At 36.7% G+C, this 23,160-nt stretch overlaps 1 protein-coding gene across 2 annotated transcripts in view; it reads right to left on the reverse strand.

Moving 5' to 3' along the window:
- mpp7a (MAGUK p55 scaffold protein 7a) overlaps positions 1-23,160 on the reverse strand; it is a 123,238-nt gene that overhangs the window by 35,019 nt on the left and 65,059 nt on the right. Inside the window, exons 7-12 of one of the 2 annotated variants that reach the window (XM_086192124.1) lie at positions 21,604-21,685; positions 21,041-21,126; positions 20,136-20,210; positions 10,780-10,976; positions 10,062-10,126; positions 262-282 (exon numbers count right to left, since the gene is read on the reverse strand). In XM_086192124.1, coding sequence (XP_086048250.1) covers positions 262-282; positions 10,062-10,126; positions 10,780-10,976; positions 20,136-20,210; positions 21,041-21,126; positions 21,604-21,685 — 526 coding nt within the window. The remainder of the gene's footprint in view (positions 1-261; positions 283-10,061; positions 10,127-10,779; positions 10,977-20,135; positions 20,211-21,040; positions 21,127-21,603; positions 21,686-23,160) is intronic. The other variant, XM_086192125.1, reaches the window with a different exon arrangement.

Raw genomic sequence — 23,160 nt, forward strand, 5'->3', positions numbered from 1 at the left:
GGAGAGAGGGACACTTCCAACCTTCTCTAGCACAACTATGCAAGGGAACCAGCCGTTAAAGGTTTGATTAACACGTTCCAACAAAAGATGTGATAGAGTTGAGTCCTTTTCAAGGAAAGAACTCATTTTTAATTAATTAAGTAGTACCTTCGATGATCTCAGCAATGAAAATCAGCAAAGCAAGGCATGGAATTGAGAGGTTAGAGAAAATGTTTGATTACGCAAGGGAAGTAGTGACATCGCAAGTTCGAGGACACCTACCAAACTCTACAGCCACGTCATCTTTGAAAAGCAAAGTATAAGACAAAATAATTAAAAACATGAATTGCAAAATTTGTACCTGGTGAGTTGAGCCACACAGAGACCTTCTCATTAGCTCAAAATATTGGTTGAGGTTCTCAGTAATCCAGGTCGTGGTACCTCTTGAATGCTGTGTCGTAGTCAGTTGGACTGTTTCAGGTGTTTTGTCTCTCATTTTAAAGGCTTCTTCAGTTCTAAGTCACAGCTGGGGGGTTGCAGACTTTTAAACGGATGCGAGGTATGGGTTTCAGAGTTGTTGAGTATCCAGTATCTATGTGGGTCATTAGGGCTAAGTGGATCCAAGCATGAAAATTTCCTTGGGAGGGTGCTCAGAATCATATTGTAAGTGGGTGACAGGTAGTGACGGAGGCCACCTCCCTTTGTTCAGGGACAGTGTCTCCAGTTTGTCAAAGATGGCTTCTTTATCTCCCTTTTCAAATGATCTGCCTGCTTTGGCCAAGATGTGCACCTCCTTCCCCACAGGGTAATGTCACCTCTCCTTCAGATGTAAGTGGACTGGAGAATCTTTAGCTGAGGTTTTGGCCAGTATTGTGCCATCCACACAAGGAATGACAGTGTTGTTCCTTTTTGTCTCATCCTCCCCGTATGCTCTTGACAAAGCCCACTTGAGGTAGCCGCAGATTTTAAGAACACTTAAAATCAGCGCACATTTAAGGCTGTTTCAGTGGGAATCAAATCAGCATTTCATTTGACTGGAGTTTATTCTACATTCACGTTCATTTTCCCACAATGGAAAAAAAACTCATCTGTACTGAAACAATACAAACATACTTGAAAACATCAACAAAAAAATGCCACAGAATTCGCCCTGGTAAATGTTCAGGTTAATGAAGGGAACATTGAAAATTGAAGACCAATCCATCAAAGAAATGCTACTGCTAAGTCATGTGAAGTGTTCATGCATCTTGAATGTTCAATATTGAAAGAGTTAGATGATTTACATCATTGGTAAACCTTAGAAATTAGATCGCCCTGAATAAAAGAAGCTTTCACTTGAATTCCTGCAAGGTGCAACAGTTGTTGATGGCGTATGTCTCAGTTGGCATAAACGCTGGCAGCCACCACAAACCAGCCACAGAGACAAAATGCTTTGCTTTTCCGTTAGCGCTGCCATCTGCTGAAACCGTGGTGCATTTGCCAGGTCGACAAGAGCGCGGCCATTTCACAGAAAAGCAGGCCAGTGCTGTAGAAAGTAGCCCTGTGCCAACGTGCCGTACCAATCACCATGTGCATCATTTTGTGCCGATCCCTTTAGGACAAGGAGCAGCCATTGGGAAAATTCAACACTTGACTGCTGCAGCGATGGCATAACTATGATCACTCAACCATTGTGTTGGTCCTGTGGTCCAGCCAAAAATTGCTTAGGAGTTCAAACCATAATAACTATGTACATATATGAATATATGTACAGAGAGCCAGATGGGACCTGGAGCCAGATGTGTAAAACAGTATTGATTCACAATTTAAATAAACATGCGTTCATTTTGTGTATATAATAACCTCATCAGCCTCACTACAAGCTTGCTGTGAACGGCTATGAAAGGCCTACCACAAGATGTTTTGATGTTTTTGGGTTGTTTTTTTTTTTTTTTTACATTTTTGGGTGTGTATGACCAGATTCGTGCCAGACCCATGATAAGTGTTTTGTCAAATTTTGCAGCCGATCACAGCCTTGCAACTCCAGACGAACGGTCAGATGGACAAACACAGGCACTGGCAATTATAGTACTAAGGTTAGAGGGAGAAAACAGAGGGAAAGTTAAAAGGGGTAACAACAAGGACAGCATGAGAATGTAAAAGATCTAAAATCCTGAAAGAGCTGCCCTTATTACAGACTTTCATCTGGTGCCCATCTGCCAAAGGAATGGTTTGCATTGCCTAATGGCTTTGTACACCTACATTCCTGATCTAAAGAGCCATCATCACGTTGAAGAATGCCTAAAAAGGCAGTGAAACTGTCGCCTTTCTCAGAGTACAGTAAAGCACTGAGAGTGAGCTGAAGTCATGTTTCTGATGTAAGTATGCTGTGTATGAATGACCAAGCCCACAGTGATGATGGCAGCTAAGCCTACCATTTAGAGAAAGCAGGGAGCCACAGCAGCCCACTTTGTGGCCAATGACTTTCTCAGACATTCTCAGTGTGCAGACAACCAGTCTACCACCAGTCAGCCTACCAGCTGTACTATATCCCTTATGGCCAACATCCTCCTGGAAAGGGACATGCAAATATCTTGTCACGAGCAGCTAGAGATTCGCCACAGAGGATGACAGAATTGGAGAAATGGAAAAGGATGGCAAATGAACAGATGGTTGATGAAATAAGTTTGTTTAAAACATCAGTATTAATTTTGTAATCTGGCTGGCTAAGCACGATGCTAATGTACATAATTGCTACAATGTGGAGACACGACAACATTGCAACAGAGTCAGAAAAAGAAGCACAAAAAGTCTGACGATCTGACAATTTACCAGCTGTAAATAAGCAAACACGTTGGCAGGATTGACTTAACCAGTTTTTGTGGAAAACACAATGACAAAGGTACTTCACAAAAGCGAGCAATAATTCCCTGCTGCAGAGGACATCTGCATGCGCCTACAAAGCATGTTTAGAATAGAATCTCTTAAGTAATAACTTTACCATCTGGTCTTCAAATAGTCTTGGCTAATGTAGGAGATGATGAAAACACAGGCATTTCCATCCACTTATATTGCAAATTTGAACCGATCTTCAAATTAAATGCAAATTCTGTAAAGGCTCTAGAATTATTTTTTTTTTAAAAAGTAAAAATAAAAAGTTAAAAAAAACAACCACTTTAGCTGTTTTCCTTAATTTAATTTGGTGGTATTGGCTCTGTGTAGTGGTCAGCACCGTCACCTCACAGCAAGAAGGTTCCGGGTTCGAATCCCTGCTGGAGCACGGGGTCTTTCTGTGTGGAGTCTCCATGTTCTCCCTGTTCCTGTGTGGGTTCTCTCTGGTACTCCAGCTTCCTCCCACAGTCCAAAGACATCAAGAGAGGACGAGGCTGATTGATACTCTAAATTGACCGTAGGTGTGACTGTGAGTGTGAATGGTTGTCTGTCTCTATGTGTTGGTCCTGTGATGGACTGGTGACCTGTCCAGGGTGAACCCCGCCTCTCGCCTGAAGGCTGCTGGGATAGGCTCCAGCCCCCCACGAGGAAGCTGGAGTACCAGAGAGAACCCACACAGGAACAGGGAGAACATGCAAACTCCACACGGACAGATCCCGTGCCTGAGCCGGGACTCGAAACCGGAACCTTCCTGCTGTAAGGCGACAGTTCTAACCACTGCACCACCGTGCCGCCCCTGCAAGCCCAAATCTGTTAAAATTATTACGGTGCAGCTTTTGCCCACAAGGTGCATGCTGGCAGATGGAACTTTGGAGAGTTTTGCCAAACTCTTACACAGGTCACATGGTTGTCACTTTAGGCTAACTTATTTTGAAAGACCATGAGTCAATGGAAAACACCATCAGTGAACCACAGTGAAAATTTGTCACTCATCAAGAAACCCACAGGGAATCTCCCATCCAGCCAAAAAAATAAAAGGTCTCTGATGAGGTTGTATGGACCTTTTAAGAATAAAAGAAAATTCTCCTGAACCCACCATGGTACTAAATTTACTCTTGTGCCTGTAAACATTTAAGTTAAAAATTTTAACGGATGGATAAATTGAACATAGGGCCAGCTTCAAGGCCACATAAGACGGATCTTAGAAACTATTTTGAAATGGTTCAGTCTTTCATTCGAGAGAGGGAGCAAATAAAAAGGGATAGTGCCAAGACATAGAAAGACCCCAAGGTGAGCAATAAGTGTGTCCACGTGTTTGGCAGACTGCAAACCAAACCAAATAATCAGACAGTGGTTTGCATGTCAGACAGAGGAAAAGATATACTGTTGGAAGCCTATAGCTGTCAGGGTGTTCTGGGAGAGCAGATGGGGGACTGGAGAATTGCCAGGTACTGCATGAAGGGAGCTAGGGAGGATAAAGAGAGGACACATGCAGGCTATGTTGACACTTTAGATGAAAAAAGCTGATCTAACCCCTGTGGACAAGTAATAATTGGCTTAATCAGGACAAGTGATTGCACTTCATATGTCAGTTTCATAACCAAGGAATCCATTAAAGAAAGCAGCGACAGCAGCACTGAGGAACAGGATTATTTATATCTCGTAAATGTTTGGCGTAAATGGACATGATTAAGCAATGCGCCACAGCCTCTTGCCAAGATCAATATTGTTCCATTTGACAGAGCTCCTGGTCTGGAGGAACAGAGACAGACAGACAGACGACGGAGACACACTCATTCACCACCTCTGACCTCTGCTTGGCAAAAAAAGGGGCACAACAGTACATTAAAGGTTGTAGTTTATGGCCCCAGAGCTTAACAGGTTCTGAGCCGGTATGGCCTCAAGAGCCAATCTTTATCCCCCTCCATCTCTTGCCCAGCCACTGCTGCTCAACAGGCCATGTCTGCTACTGAATACAAGTCCTGGACCGTTTCCCTCTCCAAACATACATAAAATCTCCTAACAATTCAGCCTTGCATATCTGCATGTCCTCTTTTTTACTTCAAAGTTTATTTTATTACAATCACTTTTGTATATTCAAATAATTTATTGCACTCCAAATGGATACATGAGTTTTCCGTTACTATGATCATTTCTTGCCTGATCCTTGCATGATAGATGATATTAGAAAGAAGAAGCCTAAGCTCAAAAGTAGACTTGTGATTCCTGGTATGGGTTGCATGGGTTTACACCTGCCCTCTGTGCACAGGGATGGGGTCCCAAAATCCATAACTCATGAGAGGATTTGGGTCATTAAAATGAAATCGTAACTGAACAGCACAACAATGTCTGTCTAAAACTTTTTAGCAGGCTATTTTAGGCTATGCTGCACTATGTATGCCAGTATGTGGTTAAACATAACCAGGAAATGACAACATCCATAATTCTCCCCAGTGCTGAATCTGAAGTGAGAGAGCCTAAATTTAGACATGGTCAGCCTAACTCTCTTGGTAATTTCAGGGCTACATATTGAAAAAGTAAAATTACATTAAGGGCTGACCACCATGTTGAGGGAAACATGGCCTCCAAAGTAGTAATCTACATTGAAAAATATGGCCAGTGGGTTCAACAGGGTCACTGAGAGATTAGTGCAGATCTACTGTATTGTACTGTATTCATGCTGAGTGATTGTATCAGACATGGGATTGAGGACTTGTTACTTGCTTGACTAAAAGCGATGAAAGACTCAACTTTGACTTGCTGTCCATGACTTGAGACTTGACTTTGACTTGCATGCAAGTCATTGCTCTCTTTTTTAATATGTGAATAATTAAAAATGTATTTTCAATCATTATTTTTGTTTCCTGTGGCATGTTGGCTAACCAAGTGACCCACGCATCACCCCGGTGATTTTAGAGTGGTCGGAGTGGAGTTTTGGAAGACGGGAGGTGAAGGTGGCACCGCGGTTACCAAAACCATAAAATTTGGGTTCAAAGAATATTTGAGTAGCTGTTTGCAAGGTCTGCAGTGCCAAAATTTCGGACACCTCCAGCACCACATCAAATTTATTCAGCATTTCAGGCTACACAAGAAGAAGTAATGTGAGATATCGCTAGTTCATTCTTGTTAACCTGACGTTAGCTAACGTCCCATCTCCTTAAGTCAAAAGTGACGAGCATGTTGACGTTTTCGTTTTATATTAATCCAGCTTCTTAAATAACAGAAGATTTGACTAAAATATGGTATGATTCAGTTGGCAGGTAAGTTCTGACTAGCTGCTAGGTCTACATTGCAATTTAGAGCTAGCTTTAGCTGCTAGCTAGCTAGCCCCCAGTGTCTGTAGCCTCAGGGCTATGAAACGTAGTGCTAATGTGTTTCTACCTTCGGTATTTATTATCTGTATTGTCATGAGGAAAGTTTGAGAGGGAAGTTAATTTAAGTTATATTTAATGGAAAAATAAGATGAGTTCTTAGTAGAAAAGAATGGTCACATCTTTAAATGATTTGGATTAAACCATATTTTGATTACAATGTTCCCTATGTATTCAATGGATGCAAATAATTCAGCGCTTTAAGACGGTTGTCATAATATAATTTTGTGACTTGAATTGTGACTTACGTGGCCAAAGCTATGACTTGACCCAAATTGACTCAACACTCACAAAAATGACTCAAGACCTGCTTGAGACTTGCACATGTGTGACTTACTCCCACCTCTGGTTCATATGTTTGGGAGATGCAGAGTGCATGAAGGGGGGAACATCAACACACTGCAGAGGATAACTAACATGCCTCTTCTTGAATCTTCCGTTAGGCAATACCAGCACCATGCTATGTATGTTAGGATATGTGCAACTGTAAAGTAGAGAGATGAAGTGAAGGAGATGGGGTGGACTAGAGGGACAAAAGGAATCATGAAGAGGTGAAGCAATATTTTACAAAGTGCAGAGAGATACCTGAAGATACAGGAGGCATGCATGGGAGAAAATGTCTTTAATCGCAGGTTGATGATGTTTGGTATGAGTGGTATTGGAGCTACAGCAGAGAAAACATTCAGCTAAGGTAAACTTAAAAAGACCCCTCACCCGAAAGATGTTCTGGAACAGCAACATTCCAGGGGCCACACACAGTTATTAATACAAAACGGGACACTGTGAATTTGTAATAAATTGCTGGAAATTGTTGTGGGAAAAAAATGTTTAAAAAATTTCTTTCCTCGGGTTCCTGTCATATTGCTGTTTTTGTGCTGACTCTGCCACTGCTGTTGGGTGTTTTCTTTCTCCCATGTTATTTTCCCTTTTTTCAAACTGTTTGAGTATCCAGACGACTGGTCTCGGTTGGCCTGTCACCGCAGCCAGACCCTCTAGATGAAGCAGCCTATCTAGTCCAAACAAAGATCCTTTCCAGCATGATGTCATCAGTGTGACGTTGAGTGGCAAATGAAGTTTTGCTACTTCAATCCTCACTTCCCTTGACAACCGTACTGATGTGTCCTTGAGCAAGATACTGGACCCCAAAAAGCTCCTGATGAGATCGGTGACATCTTTTGTGGCAGCCTCCGGTATCAGCATATCAGCGAATATGTGAATGGGTTAATGAGTTAACATGTAATGACAGTCCATTTACCAATTCCCATCAGTTTGCTTTACTGAAAAAAGGAGCTTGCGTTTTTTTTTAATTATCATTATTATTATTACTGTTATTATTGACCTTTGTTTTACCAGAAGTCACGTTGACGTTTGACCCTCTTTTACAAGAGAGCCCTGGGATGGCGGCGTCTTCAGTGTATAATGGGACCTTGTCCTGTTTTTTCATTTGTTGTTGGTCTGAGAGGCTATAAGTCTGCTTTCACATTGTTTAATATATTTGGTGAGCCAAAGACAAATTTCAACATTCGTGGAAAAGTAAAGGAGAGCTATTCTACTAATTTTTGTCTTCGCAATTGATTTTGGACTCTATAGAGCACCTAGACAGGTTTGACCCAGAGACAAATCTTACATAGATCTTTGAGGCGCTGTGCCTCTCACTGTCTCTCTTCCTGGTATTTTATGCTTCCCGCAAAAACAGTCTGCGTAATTTACCACTCCCCTTTCTTGTCCTCCATGTGCGTCTTCCGCTGAGCTCACTCTGCAGTGATCGGTCACAATTCCAAACTTCAGAAGGGCTGGCGAGCGCTGCCAAGCACCACCTCATCATTTTGACAATGCAGGAGTTCAAAACAAAAAAACGGCTAGGACACTGATGAGATGTAATTCACAGCTTAGGCATCATTGAAGCCTAGCAGGGGAAGGGGGCAGGCATAGGGCTGAGTTCATGCAGGCCTTATATGGAGGACTCCCATACGTGGGCAGCTGATACTGCCTGCAGGCCTTATGCTGAGTTCCATTGCAGTCACAGGTCAATATTTCCAAGTCCTATTTTCCTACTTCTGATCTAAATATGTTTGATTGTATTTGCTCAAGAAACATGGATGCCCACAGGTTGTTTTTATGGTTAGCATATAAACATTACAAGCATGTAAAAAATGACCCAGCCTACGTAAACTACCGCAGTTAGAGAAGTGAAGACAAACAGCTTATCCCGTTAGATTATCTCTTACTCATTCAAGGTATAAAGTCATAAAGTAAAAATTTGTTTAGAACTGCAATATAGGCCTTCCCGTTCCATTTCACTGATGGTTACCATTCACCACAAGATGCCTCCATGCCGGGGATCCCCAAGGTGTTATGCGCGCACCCGGGGTGTGATAAAAAGTGTGATGGCGGTTTGGAGTGTTTTTTTTTTTTTCAGTAGGATTTTCCGACACAATAAAGACATGTAAATAAATATTGCCTTTGTAAAATTTAAAATCAAAAGCTGACATATTGATTAATAAATAAATGCAGGCTATTCAAAATGTACCTCATCTTAAGATGGAGTGTAGAACAAGTTATCTTCTACATACGGTATGCGGCATTTTCGCGCTTTTTTTCCCCTAAGGTGTGGGGAACTGGGGGTCCGTCAACCCAGTTGGGATGTAGAAGGGGGTGCATGGCCAAAAAAGATTGGGAACCGCTGCTCTACGCCATAGCATTTCTTCCAAGTACATGTACATTTACATCACATCACATATGGCAGCTTTTAAAACGAGTGCTTGACATTGTGGCAACATTTATAGGTCAGAAAAGATGAAAAAACATAATTCCCGTCCTCAAAGTTCTACTGTATTCTACATTCATGCGTTAAATGTTGATGATTCTTGTTTTGGAAAACTAATTACCCAGAAATGGATACATGGCCCATAATATAAAACATGCTATTTGGAGTTTTTTTTTTTTATTTTAATCTGTAACCACTGACACCATAAAATCCCATCATATCGAGGTGACTTAAAACCTATTTTCCAATCTTGATCCCAAATCCAAGGTATGAATTGCATTGAATGCTATCCTTTATCATTTTTGCAGCAGTGTTTTGCCTTGTGTAACCTGTTTGTGTCTTCTGTATACACTGTGAAACACAATCGTATTTGATATATCAAGGCATTTTAACAGGAATGCCTCCATTTCTTGACCTGTTACAACCAGACATGTAACGGCACATTGCTGCGACCTCCCTCTGTTGATCTACTGGCGCTTGATTGGCTTGAGTAGAGGTTTGGATGACAGTGCAGGCCTACTTTCTTACAGTATGTAGTCGTAGTCAACAAAAGCGAGTGTGCTGCGGTAGCAAGCCTTTATCCCATTGGTAGATCTAAAAGCAGATCATTCGTCTATCATTCCAATTTCTAAAATGTGGATCGGGGATCTGGATGGGTAGGATGCTGGTGTTTTGGCTGGGGAGACAGAAGGCTCTGAGAGGTTTTCCAAACCCCCACCCATTGAAGCCACTTCATGACTTGGACAGCATCAACGCATGGAAAGGCAGAAGGGGAAAGAGGCAAAAGCGTATCGCAAGACCGTGAAAGAGAGAGACAGACTGAAACATTGGAGGGAAGATAAAAATGAAGGTAAATCCAGACACACTCCCTCTGATGGCAGGCATGTAGCTGCCGTATAAAACTGTACAGCCAGCTTCAGTGGCCTTGAGAGTGTAGAGATAATTGAGGGTCAGCCAGGAGTTGTCTATCCCTGACTTTTACCATTTACAACCAACAGGTCAAACAGGGTTTTTTTTTTGCATTCTGATTTATTTCATCCCACGATCTATACCTGCGGATAATTTATACTCACATGATCGTCGGCTAGAGGTCCTCTGAATTGGCAAGGATGCGACAGGTCTTCGCAATGCAAATCTCCTGGATAAAGAGTACAGAGATAAAGAAAGGGAGCAAAAGAGAAAGGCACTACAAAAACCATCGTTTTTTCATGACTGCGTTGGGAATGACAAGCTTTACTGCTAGAGAGAGCCCATGCTTCCACATCTACTGCCTTCATTCAATCAGCTGAGAGCAGTGAAAGCAAAGAAGGGAGCTGAAAGAGTTGGGGAGTGAAAGAAAAACACAACACTTGCTGTTGACATCAGTTCAGGTTTAAATCTGACGGTGAAATAATTCTCTCCTTTGCTTTGCTCTCCTCCCTCCCTCTGTAGACTGTCTGTGTTTTCGTCTTTGGCTGCTGTCAGACAATGCCAAGAAACTGCCCCATCCTCCCTAACCTCTGTGTTGCACATTAAGTGGGGCTGTCCGAGCACATACTGAAGTGCGATTTTCCATCCACTTGTTGTCCAACGTGGACCTGTACCAGCGCTATCATTTTCTGCCATTACTCATTTTAGACCAGACATTTTGCGGAAACCAAGACTATTTTGTCAGTGTGGAGTAAGAAAAAAACAAAAACAGGAGGGGAGAGAGGCTGAAACTCTGGAGACAGTGACAGCAATAAAGGCAGGCAAGTTTTATGAAAAAGAAACATAAAAAGGACAGGTTGTTGATTTGGAATTGTTTCTCACCTTTCCTGGAACTGTTTGGATGGGATTAATCCAGCACGGGGGTTGGCATGTCCCTCAAGTTTGGCTTGCCACCAGGTTGGATCGTCTTGGCTCATGAGCTGAAGGATGGAGCCCTTCTTGAAGGCTAGTCCAGCCTCTTTACATGGGATGACTTTGTCCTCCTTTGGGTCGTAGTCAAAGAGTGCCCTCACAAACACCTGGACATGCAGCAGACAAGGAAACAAACAAGCAGGCTGGAGGGTCAATGGTTTGCTCTCACCGTCACATCATGTGTAGAACTACAGACCAAATTCAAATTTGATTGTCTTTTTAAATGTCAGAGGAAAAGTAATTGCATAATAACTAATTGAATATTGTGAAAACAACAAAACTTGTGGGTCCTAAACCAGTAATTCTCAAACTGTGGTATTTGTACCAGTGGTAGTACACAAGCCCCCTCAAGTGGTAAAAGGAGGAATCCCAGAAATATTTGTTCAAAAATGAAACAAGTCAAAAACACTAAAATACAAAGAATACTATCAAACATGAAATACTTTGAAATGAAAAAGGTTAAGTTTTGTCTTTCTTGTAATATTTTGTGTCAGACCACTTCATGGTCCTGTTCCTTCACTTCCCACGAGCACAGCAGCCCACCTGCTGCTGCTAATGTTAGCGAATAAAACGGTGCATGAGTGTGAGGACTCAAGTTCTCTCAAATTTTTATTCAGTTGGAGTGAGGAAGAGCTGAGGCCCCAGTGGGCCGTCTGTGTTGATGCTCTCAACAGTGAATCCATGACACCAGCACACCTCAGAGGGAAACTTTGAATCAAACACCAGGGCGGTTTTCTGATCTCTCTCTCTCTCTCTCTGTCTGTCTATCCATCTCTCTATCTATACATGTGTATGTATATGGATGTGTTTATATTATACATATTATACATATATACATATATAATAGATAGAAAGATAATAGTTCTGATATAGATATATTATAGTCCTGATATAGATATATTATGGTTGTGATATATATGTGTGTGTGTGTGTATATATATATATATATATATATATATATATATATATATATAAACTATAATAATAATATAGTATAATCTGATATAGATATATCATAGTTTTTATATAGATATATAATATATCTATATAGAAACTATGATATATCTATGTCAGAACTATGATATATCTATATCAGAACGATAATATATCTATATCAGGATTAAAATATATCTATATCAGAACTATAATATATCTATATCAGAACTATAATATATCATATATTATAGTCCTGATATAGATATATTATAGTTCTGATATAGATATATTATAGTTCTGATATAGATAAATCAAAGTTCTGATATGGATATATTATAGATCTGATATAGATATATCATAGTTCTGACAGATATATCATAGTTCTGATATAGATATATCATAGTTCTGACATAGATATATCATACTTCTGACATAGATATATCATAGTTCTGATATAGATATATCATAGTTCTGATATAGATATATCATAGTTTTTATATAGATATATTATCGTTCTGATATAGATATATCATAGTTCTGATATAGATATATCATAGTTCTGATGTAGATATATCAAAGTTCTGCATGGATATATTATAGTTCTGATATAGATATATCATAGTTCTGACAGATATATCATAGTTCTGATATAGATATATCATAGTTCTGACATAGATATATAATACTTCTGACATAGATATATCATAGTTCTGATATAGATATATCATAGTTCTGATATAGATATATCATAGTTTTTATATAGATATATTATCGTTCTGATATAAATATATCATAGTTCTGATATAGATATATCATAGTTCTGATGTAGATATATCATAGTTTTTATATACATATATTATCGTTATATATAGATATATTTTAGTTCTGATACAGATATATTATACTTCTGATATAGATATATTATAGTCCTGATATAGATATATCATAGTTCTGATATAGATATATTATAGTTCTGATATACATATATCATAGTTCTGATATAGATATATTATAGTTCAGATATAGATGTAGTTCTGATATAGATATATAATAGTTCAGATATAGATATATTATAGTTCTGATATAGATATATCATAGTTCGGATATAGATATATTTTAGTTCCGATATAGATATACTATAGTTCTGATATAGATATATCATAGTTCTGATATAGATATATTATAGTTCAGATATAGATATAGTTCTGATATAGATATATCATAGTCCTGATACAGATATATCATAATCTTGATATAGATATTTAATAGTTCTGATATAGATATTTCATAGTTCTGATATAGATATATTATAGTCCTGATATAGATATTTAATAGTTCAGATATAGATATAATATAGTTCTGATATAGACATATTACAGTTCTGATATAGACAAAATTATAGTTCTGATATAGATATATTATCTTTCTGATAAAGATATATCATAGTTCTGATATAGATATATTATAGTTCTGATATAGATATATTATGGTTCTGATATGGATATATCGTAGTTCTGATATAGATATATTACAGTTCTGATATAGATATATTATAGTTGTGATATCGATATATTATAGTTCTGACATAGATATATCATAGTCCTGATATACATATATTATAGTTCAGATATATTATAGTTCAGATATAGATATATTATAGTTCTGATATAGATATATTATAGTTCAGATATAGATATATTATAGTTCAGATATAGATATATTATAGTTCGGATATAGATATATTATAGTTCTGATATAGATATATCATAGTTCTGATATAGATATATTATAGTTCAGATATAGATATAGTTCTGATATAGATATATCATAATCCTGATATGGATATTTAATAGTTCTGATATAGATATTTTATAGTTCTGATATAGATATTTAATAGATCTGATATAGATATATTATAGTCCTGATTTAGATATTTAATAGTTCTGATTTAGATATTTAATAGTTCTGATATAGATATTTAATAGTTCTGATATAGATATATTATAGTTCTGATATAGATATATTATAGTCCTGATTTAGTTTAAATAGTTCTGATATAGATATTTAATAGTTCTGATATAGATATTCAATAGATCTGATATAGATATATTATAGTCCTGATTTAGATATTTAATAGTTCTGATTTAGATATTTAATAGTTCTGATATAGATATATTATAGTCCTGATTTAGATATTTAATAGTTCTGATATAGATATATCATAGTTCTGATATAGATATATTATAGTTCTGATATAGATATATTATAGTCCTGATTTAGATATTTAATAGTTCTGATATAGATTTATTATAGTTCTGATATAGATATATTATAGTTCTGATATAGATATATCATAGTTCGGATAAAGATATATTTTAGTTCTGATATAGATATATTATACTTCTGATATAGATATATTATAGTTCTGATATAGATATATCATAGTTCTGATATAGAGATATTATAGTTCTGATATAGATATATCATAGTTCTTATATAGATATATTATAGTCCTGATTTAGATATTTAATAGTTCTGATATAGATATTTAATCGTTCAGATATAGATATAATATAGTTCTGATATAGATATATTATAGTTCTGATATAGATATATCATAGTTGAGATATAGATATAGTTCAGATATAGATGTATTATAGTTCTGATATGGATATATCATAGTACTGACATAGATATATTATACTTCTGATATAGATATATTATAGTTCTGAAAAAGATATATCATAGTTCGGATATAGATATATCATAGTTCTGATAAAGATATAGTTTTGATATAGATATATTATAGTTCTGATATAGATATATTATAATTCAGATATAGATATAGTTCAGATATAAATATATTATAGTTCTGATATAGATATATCATAGTTCGGATATAGATATATCATAGTTCTGATAAAGATATAGTTTTGATATAGATATATTATAGTTCTGATATAGATATATTATAGTTCAGATATAGATATAGATATATTATAGTTCAGATATAGATATAGTTCTGATATAGATATATCATAGTCCTGATACAGATATATCATAATCTTGATATAGATATTTAATAGTTCTGATATACATATATCATAGTTCTGATATAGATATATTCTAGTCCTGATAAAGATATATCGTAGTTCTGATATAGATATATCATAGTCCTGATATAGATATATCGTAGTTCTGATATACATATGTCGTAGTTCTGATATAGATATATTATAGTTCTGATATACATATATCATAGTTCTGATATAGATATATCATAGTTCTGATATAGATATATTATAGTTCTGATATACATATATCATAGTTCTGATATAGATATATCATAGCTTTGATCTACATATATCATAGTTCTGATATACATATATCATAGTCCTGATATAGATATATCATAGTTCTGATATACATATATTATAGTTCTGATATAGATATATCATAGTTCTGATATACATATATCATAGTTCTGATATACATATATCATAGTTCTGATATAGATATATTATAGTTCAGATATAGATATATTATAGTTCTGATATACATATATCATAGTTCTGATATAGATATATCATAGTTCTGATATACATATATCATAGTTCTGATATACATATATCATAGTTCTGATATAGATATATTATAGTTCAGATATAGATATATTATAGTTCTGATATACATATATCATAGTTCTGATATAGATATATCATAGTTCTGATATAGATATATTATAGTTCTGATATATATTTATTATAGTTCAGATATAGATATATTATAGTTCTGATATACATATATCATAGTTCTGATATACATATATCATAGTTCTGATATACATATATCATAGTTCTGATATAGATATATCGTAGTTCTGATATAGATATATTATAGTTCTGATATAGATATATCGTAGTTCTGATATAGATATATTATAGTCCTGATATAGATATATCGTAGTTCTGATATAAATATATTATAGTTCAGATATAGATATATTATAGTTCTGATATACATATATCATAGTTCTGATATAGATATATCATAGTTCTGATATAGATATATCATAGTTCTGATATAGCTATATATTTCTGATATAGATATATTATAGTTCAGATATAGATATATTATAGTTCTGATATACATATATCATAGTTCTGATATAGATATATCATAGTTCTGACATCGATATATCACAGTTCTGATATACATATATCATAGTTCTGATATACATATATCATAGTTCTGATATAGATATATTATAGTTCTGATATAGATATATTATAGTTCAGATATAGATATATTATAGTTCTGATATACATATATCATAGTTCTGATATAGATATATTATAGTTCTGATATAGATATATCGTAGTTCTGATATAGATATATCATAGTCCTGATATAGATATATCGTAGTTCTGATATACATATATCGAAGTTCTGATATACATATATCGTAGTTCAGATATTCATATATCATAGTTCTGATATACATATATCATAGTTCTGATATACATATATCATAGTTCTGATATACATATATTATAGTTCTGATATAGATATATCATAGTTCTGATATACATATATCATAGTTCTGATATACATATATCATAGTTCTGATATACATATATCATAGTTCTGATATACATATATTATAGTTCTGATATAGATATATTATAGTTCAGATATAGATATATTATAGTTCTGATATACATATATCATAGTTCTGATATAGATATATCATAGTTCAGATATAGATATATCATAGTTCTGATATAGATATATCATAGTTCTGATATAGATATATTATAGTTCTGATATAGATATATTATAGTTCTGATATACATATATCATAGTTCTGATATAGATATATCATAGTTCTGATATACATATATCATAGTTCTGATATACATATATCATAGTTCTGATATACATATGTCATAGTTCTGATATACATATATTATAGTTCAGATATAGATATATTATAGTTCTGATATACATATGTCATAGTTCTGATATAGATATATTATAGTTCTGATATAGATATATCGTAGTTCTGATATAGATATATTATAGTCCTGATATAGATATATCGTAGTTCTGATATACATATATCATAGTTCTGATATACATATATCGTAGTTCTGATATAGATATATCATAGTTCTGATATACATATATCATAGTTCTGATATACATATATCATAGTTCTGATAACATATATCATAGTTCTGATATACATATATCATAGTTCTGATATAGATATATCATAGTTCTGATATACATATATTATAGTTCTGATATAGATATATCATAGTTCTGATATAGATATATCATAGTTCTGATATACATATATCATAGTTCTGATATAGATATATTATAGTTCAGATATAGATATATTATAGTTCTGATATACATATATCATAGTTCTGATATAGATATATTATAGTTCTGATATAGATATATCATAGTTCTGATATAGATATATTATAGTTCTGATATACATATATCATAGTTCTGATATAGATATATCATAGTTCTGATATAGATATATTATAGTTCAGATATAGATATTATAGTTCTGATATACATATATTATAGTTCTGATATAGATATATCATAGTTCTGATATAGATATATTATAGTTCTGATATACATATATCATAGTTCTGATATAGATATATCATAGTTCTGATATAGATATATTATAGTTCAGATATAGATATATTATAGTTCTGATATACATATATCATAGTTCTGATATAGATATATCATAGTTCTGATATACATATATCATAGTTCTGATATACATATATCATAGTTCTGATATAGATATATTATAGTTCTGATATACATATATCATAGTTCTGATATACATATATCATAGTTCTGATATAGATATATTATAGTTCTGATATAGATATATTATAGTTCAGATATAGATATATTATAGTTCTGATATACATATATCATAGTTCTGATATAGATATATCATAGTTCTGATGTACATATATCATAGTTCTGATATAGATATATTATAGTTCTGATATAGATATATTATAGTTCAGATATACATATATTATAGTTCTGATATACATATATCATAGTTCTGATATACATATATCATAGTTCTGATATAGATATATCATAGTTCTGATATACATATATCATAGTTCTGATATAGATATATCATAGTTCTGATATAGATATATCATAGTTCTGATATAGATATATTATAGTTCTGATATAGATATATCATAGTTCTGATATAGATATATCATAGTTCTGATATAGATATATCATAGTTCTGATATACATATATTATAGTTCAGATATAGATATATCATAGTTCAGATTCCTCAAAGTAGCCACCTTTGCTTTGGTGCCAGTGCTGCAAACCCTTGTCCTTCTCTCAATGAGCTCCATGATGTCACCTGAAATGGTTTCCACATCACAGGTTTGCCTTGTCAGGGTTCATTTGTGGAATTTCCTGCATTCTCAATGGGGTTGAGTCCAAGCACAGTTGCAAAAAAAAGTGCTGTGACGAAAGTGGCTCCCATGAGGACCGCCCCAGGGAAAGGAAGACCAAGAATGACTTCTGCTGCTCTCGCAGCCTCTCTGCATTCAAATTGACCAGATTATCCAAACCAAGATCATCGTTTCTTCAATATTTTACATTTAAGCATCGTAAGGTATTGGATGTGTTTCCGAACACAATTCAAAGCAGAAATTAAATATGACAGGACTATTTTTCATGTCAGAACACTGTCATAATGCCCATTTTCAAAGATTTGTCCTGTACAGTTACAGACATTGTCACATTGAGGGAACATGCCTGGCAATGTCCTCTCACCAAACCATAGCTCGCAGAAGCAGACACACAGCACAAGCATCAAGGCTGCCCATTCAGTGACTACACAGTGGGCTCTCCATATCTTGTGGAAATTTCTTGGGACTTTGGTTATTAATTAATTTGTGATGGACCCAACAGCTACTCAATCATTCCATAACAAGCATCAGGGAGGGAATGTGTTGTAAGTGCGCCGTTTCCTGCTGTTAGCCTGATTGTATACTTTACGTCTCCGTTATCTTGATTACATGTTTTATGTGCTATGGAACAAAACTTAGAAAAGCCAAAACTAGATCCCCCCCCCCCCAAAAAAAATAAAACAATGGTGAATACAAATGATTGATAATCCCAATTATATTCATTTCAAGTCAAGTCAAGTCAGTTTTATTTGTTCAGCACCAAATCACAACCAAAGTTCTCTCATGACTCTTTACTAGTAGAGCAGGTCCAGTACCTCACTCCTTCAATGAATCTCCACCCAACAATTCTCCATCAGCAGCACATCCTGCAACAGTGGTGATGAAAACCTTCCTTTAACAGGCAGGAACGTGGAGCAGATCCAGGATCAGTGGGGACCGCCTTCTTTCAGATTTCTTTAACATTTTATGAGGGCAAGTCTATCCAAAGAATCAGACTAAAAAAGGCTTGCTAGCAATGACTGATTTAATTTAAACAGTCACTAACTAGAAACACGCGAGGAAGCAAGACGTAGGGATGGGGATCAAAACCGGTTACGTCAAGAACACGATTCCACTTTTTCGAAACCTGAAAATCAATAGCGTTTGCGCTAATCAATGCTGCTGTCTCGTCCCATTGGTCCTGTCATGCTATGTTACATCTTGAGTGGCATCACAGCATTTAAATCAAACCTCTGGCCCGTATACAACGACTGTCCAATAAAGTTTTGCAATATAATAGAACTGCCACGAAAGCCAGGTTGAAAAACTTCTTCATCACGATCGGCTGCTGCTGCAGCGGCTAAACAGCCAGCTGAAGTGGACCCCGCACAGTCTTCTTCATCGTTCGCTCAAGGCAGCAGTGCTTACCGTACATTAATACTCTATATTTGTAAAAGCAAAAATGTGTGTCATAATATTAAGCAGCCTATGGGTGAAAAATGCACCCCCTGCAATCATATCTGGCAAACCAGATAATTTTGATAATCCAAATGTAAAAATTAAATGATGCCTCATACCTGGACCTTGCTGCACTGCACATAACCTGCTGCCAGCGCGAGATGTTGTGCATGTGGGCCTCTGCGCTATGCTGAAAACAGACATCTTCTGTCCTGCTGGGATTTCTTCAATTTTCCCTGATTTGTACTAATTTGATCATCTCATTTTCTAGCCATTACATTCACCGTAGCCCAAAAACAATGCTCCTACCAAAATAAACAAATGGATGAACAAACAAACAAACAACAGCTAATCTAATCCAGCCAACACAATGATTGAACAAGGGACGGACTCACCTTTGGCTCCCTGGCTGCTGACTCCTCCCTCACACTGGGAACAACTTTAAATGTAATGGCCCCTTGAGACTGAGCCTAAGATTTGGGAAAGACAAGGCAGATAAAGTAAGTAAAGTAAAGATGGGGAAATGGAAATAGTCATCTTCCTTCCTACAAAGGAACGTCACATAATGCAATGACTACTGTGCATGGCTCTGGCCTTTAGGCCGCTCCCACTCTTAAAACACGAGTCCCCAGACTCTGTTTCACTCCTTTTTTCTTTACTTTTCTTTGGATGATCTTAGGTGAATTAATCTCTGCTTGGGAACTCCCACCAACCGGGGAACCCTAACGTGAACTGAGCAAGCACAACCGTGTTTCTAACAACTTGTATCGCGATCTTCAAATCTTTTTATCGATCATGGCAGCGCACTGGCAAGATCGTGAAGTCCGCGAGCTGCTCGCCATCCGCGGTGAAGAGGAGATCCGGCGGCAGATTTCTGGAACCGTACGGGACACGGTGATTTATGGGAACATCACTGCATTTTTGAGACACGGCGCGCTTTTATGCGTAATGATGACATCAGTGTGATGACGTACGAGAGAGAAAGACACAGGCACTCAGCCCCCACAGAGGGAGCTCAGACCCATGTCTGCTGGAAGCTTCACTGCGACCTAACGCAGAGCAAACGCAGGCACAAAACCCCCTTTGGCCCGCGTGTTTCAGTGTGAAAGGGTTGTAAGACTTGTAGAGCCGGGCCGGTTTTCCAAGCACAGGAATGAGAATCATAATTTTTTTGACCACTCGAGTTTTTTGCCATAAAAAAGGAATACGTTTTTGCAGAGAGAATGGAGCTAAATGTTAGAGATTAGGGGACAACGTACACAAGGCAGAATGAAGTCATGCATACAGAGATGAGGCTTACCAGGATTTGAATTATTTCTTCTGGTTTCTTGTCATCCACAGGTATTCCATTGACCTCCTTCAGTTCATCCCCAACATGAATCAATCCTATCGCATATAAAACACACGCTAACAAAGTCTGTATACATAAAATCAATTCAATTTTAACATTTTTTAAAAATATATACTTATTTTTGATTATGTAAAAAGCCATCTATACACTCACCCCTTATTTGTTGGGCAATATATAGAATACCAGATGGACCGTAAATCAGTGTCACACATGATTCCAGGCTGCCTCTGTCTATCACTCATATGTGGTGGAAAGGTCGTGCCCCTAGCAGTGACAGCTAAAGGTCGCTGGCTGTCTCTTACCTTATCTCTCTCTGTCCTTTTTTTTTTATGTAGTATTTATAGTTTTATCTAGTGAAATATTTGTGTAAAATTTTGTTAAAGAGCTCTTACTCGTTAAGTGTCGCATGAGCTCACAGTGACCACCAAATTCTAATTAAGAATTCTCATTGATTCATCCTTGACTCCAAAGAGACTTTTTGTGCCTGACGAATGGTAATGAAATTCACTGACCGCTTCTGTCGGCTGCCCCTCCCCTCATGATCCGGGCCACTAAGACAGCTCCTGTATGGTCATCGTGCTTAATTGTTGCTCCCTAAAAGAGAAGTTAAAACGGCGAATTAATAATGACCACTTTCACTGCATATCCGCCACTGCTTCAGGTTGCACCGTGCAAATGTAAAAATTATCACTTCCAAAAATCCAAGGAATAGGCACAATGAATAGTGCACCCTTAGACGGCGTACATTATTTCTATTGATACCAATATCTTTTATTTTCATCAACACCATTTATCCACTTTTTTATAGACGGATAGTCCTATTATCAAAGGGTAAAACGAACTTTATTTTTGACTCGACTCAAGGTAATTGTAGGTGTCGCTGAGTTGTGCCATTAGTGTGGCAGTCGAGTGTGAGTTTCAGTGATCGCTGTCGCTTCAAGAAGAGCGAGAGCTAAGTGGCGACATGCACATGCAAACCTTTCCGTCTACACTGCTGCCAGACAACAAAGGAGCCATGATATTCCAATTTATTCCTTCTTTTTTCGCTCATACAGATGTTGGCAAACCGAACAGAGAAACGCGGCTTTATTCTTGAATAGCCGTAGCATTTATTTGCCAAGACCAGCAGCTCAAACACATATTCACTGCCACACTCGCAGTATTCTAAGAGCAGTCTTGCTCCACTCTGTCCAAAGGCCCTCGACACATCCGCTATCAAGCTTCAACCTTCAACCACAAGTGGACAACTCTGCTGAATGTGTTGACAGTTGGCTTTAAAACGTGTCTCCACATGTCTCTCCTGTGATCGGATCTTACTTCCCTGCACTGTGCGCAAAAAAAACACATTCAATACTTCCATTTGCAATGTTTTTAATCTGTTTATTTTTCAGAGCAGTTTTTATTTTCAGTACAAACCGATGCAACCGGCATACATGGATGATGCTAAAGCAGGCCGAGACAAAACACATGATTGTTGCTATGGATCATGACATCAACACACTCCACTCAATCTGTCACTGCCATTTCACTAAGAAAGGAATTACCATCTTGTTTAAGATGTCTGGTGCCTGAGGGCTTGGAGAAACAGCAGCTGATGGGCAGGGTTCACCCCAGACAGGTCACCAGTGCTTCACAGGGCCGCATATAGAGACAGACGAGCACTCACACATCTGGGCAAGTTAGAGTGTCCAATTAACCTAATGAGCATATTTTTGGCATGTGTTAGAACGCATAGGCTGCACGGTGCTGCAGTGGTCAGCGCTGTCGCCTCACAGCAAGAAGGTTCCAGGTTCCAGTCCCGGCTCCAGCACAGGATCTTTCTGTGTGGAGTCTCCATGTTCTCCCTGTTCCTGTGTGGGTTCTCTCTGGTACTCCAGCTTCCTCCCACAGTCCAAAGACATCAAGAAAGGACGAGGCTGATTGATACTCTAAATTGACTGTAGGTGTGACTGTGAGTGTGAATGGTTGTCTGTCTCTATGTGTTGGTCCTGTGATGGACTGGTGACCTGTCCAGGGTGAACCCCGCCCCTCACCCATAGCCGCTGGGATAGGCTCCAGCCCCCTGAGAC

The sequence above is a fragment of the Aulostomus chinensis genome, chromosome 21 (genome assembly GCF_037954235.1).
Source record: "Aulostomus chinensis isolate RoL2024-O1b breed Wild chromosome 21, RoL_Achi_v1.0, whole genome shotgun sequence".
In the NCBI taxonomy this organism is placed as follows: domain Eukaryota; kingdom Metazoa; phylum Chordata; class Actinopteri; order Syngnathiformes; family Aulostomidae; genus Aulostomus; species Aulostomus chinensis.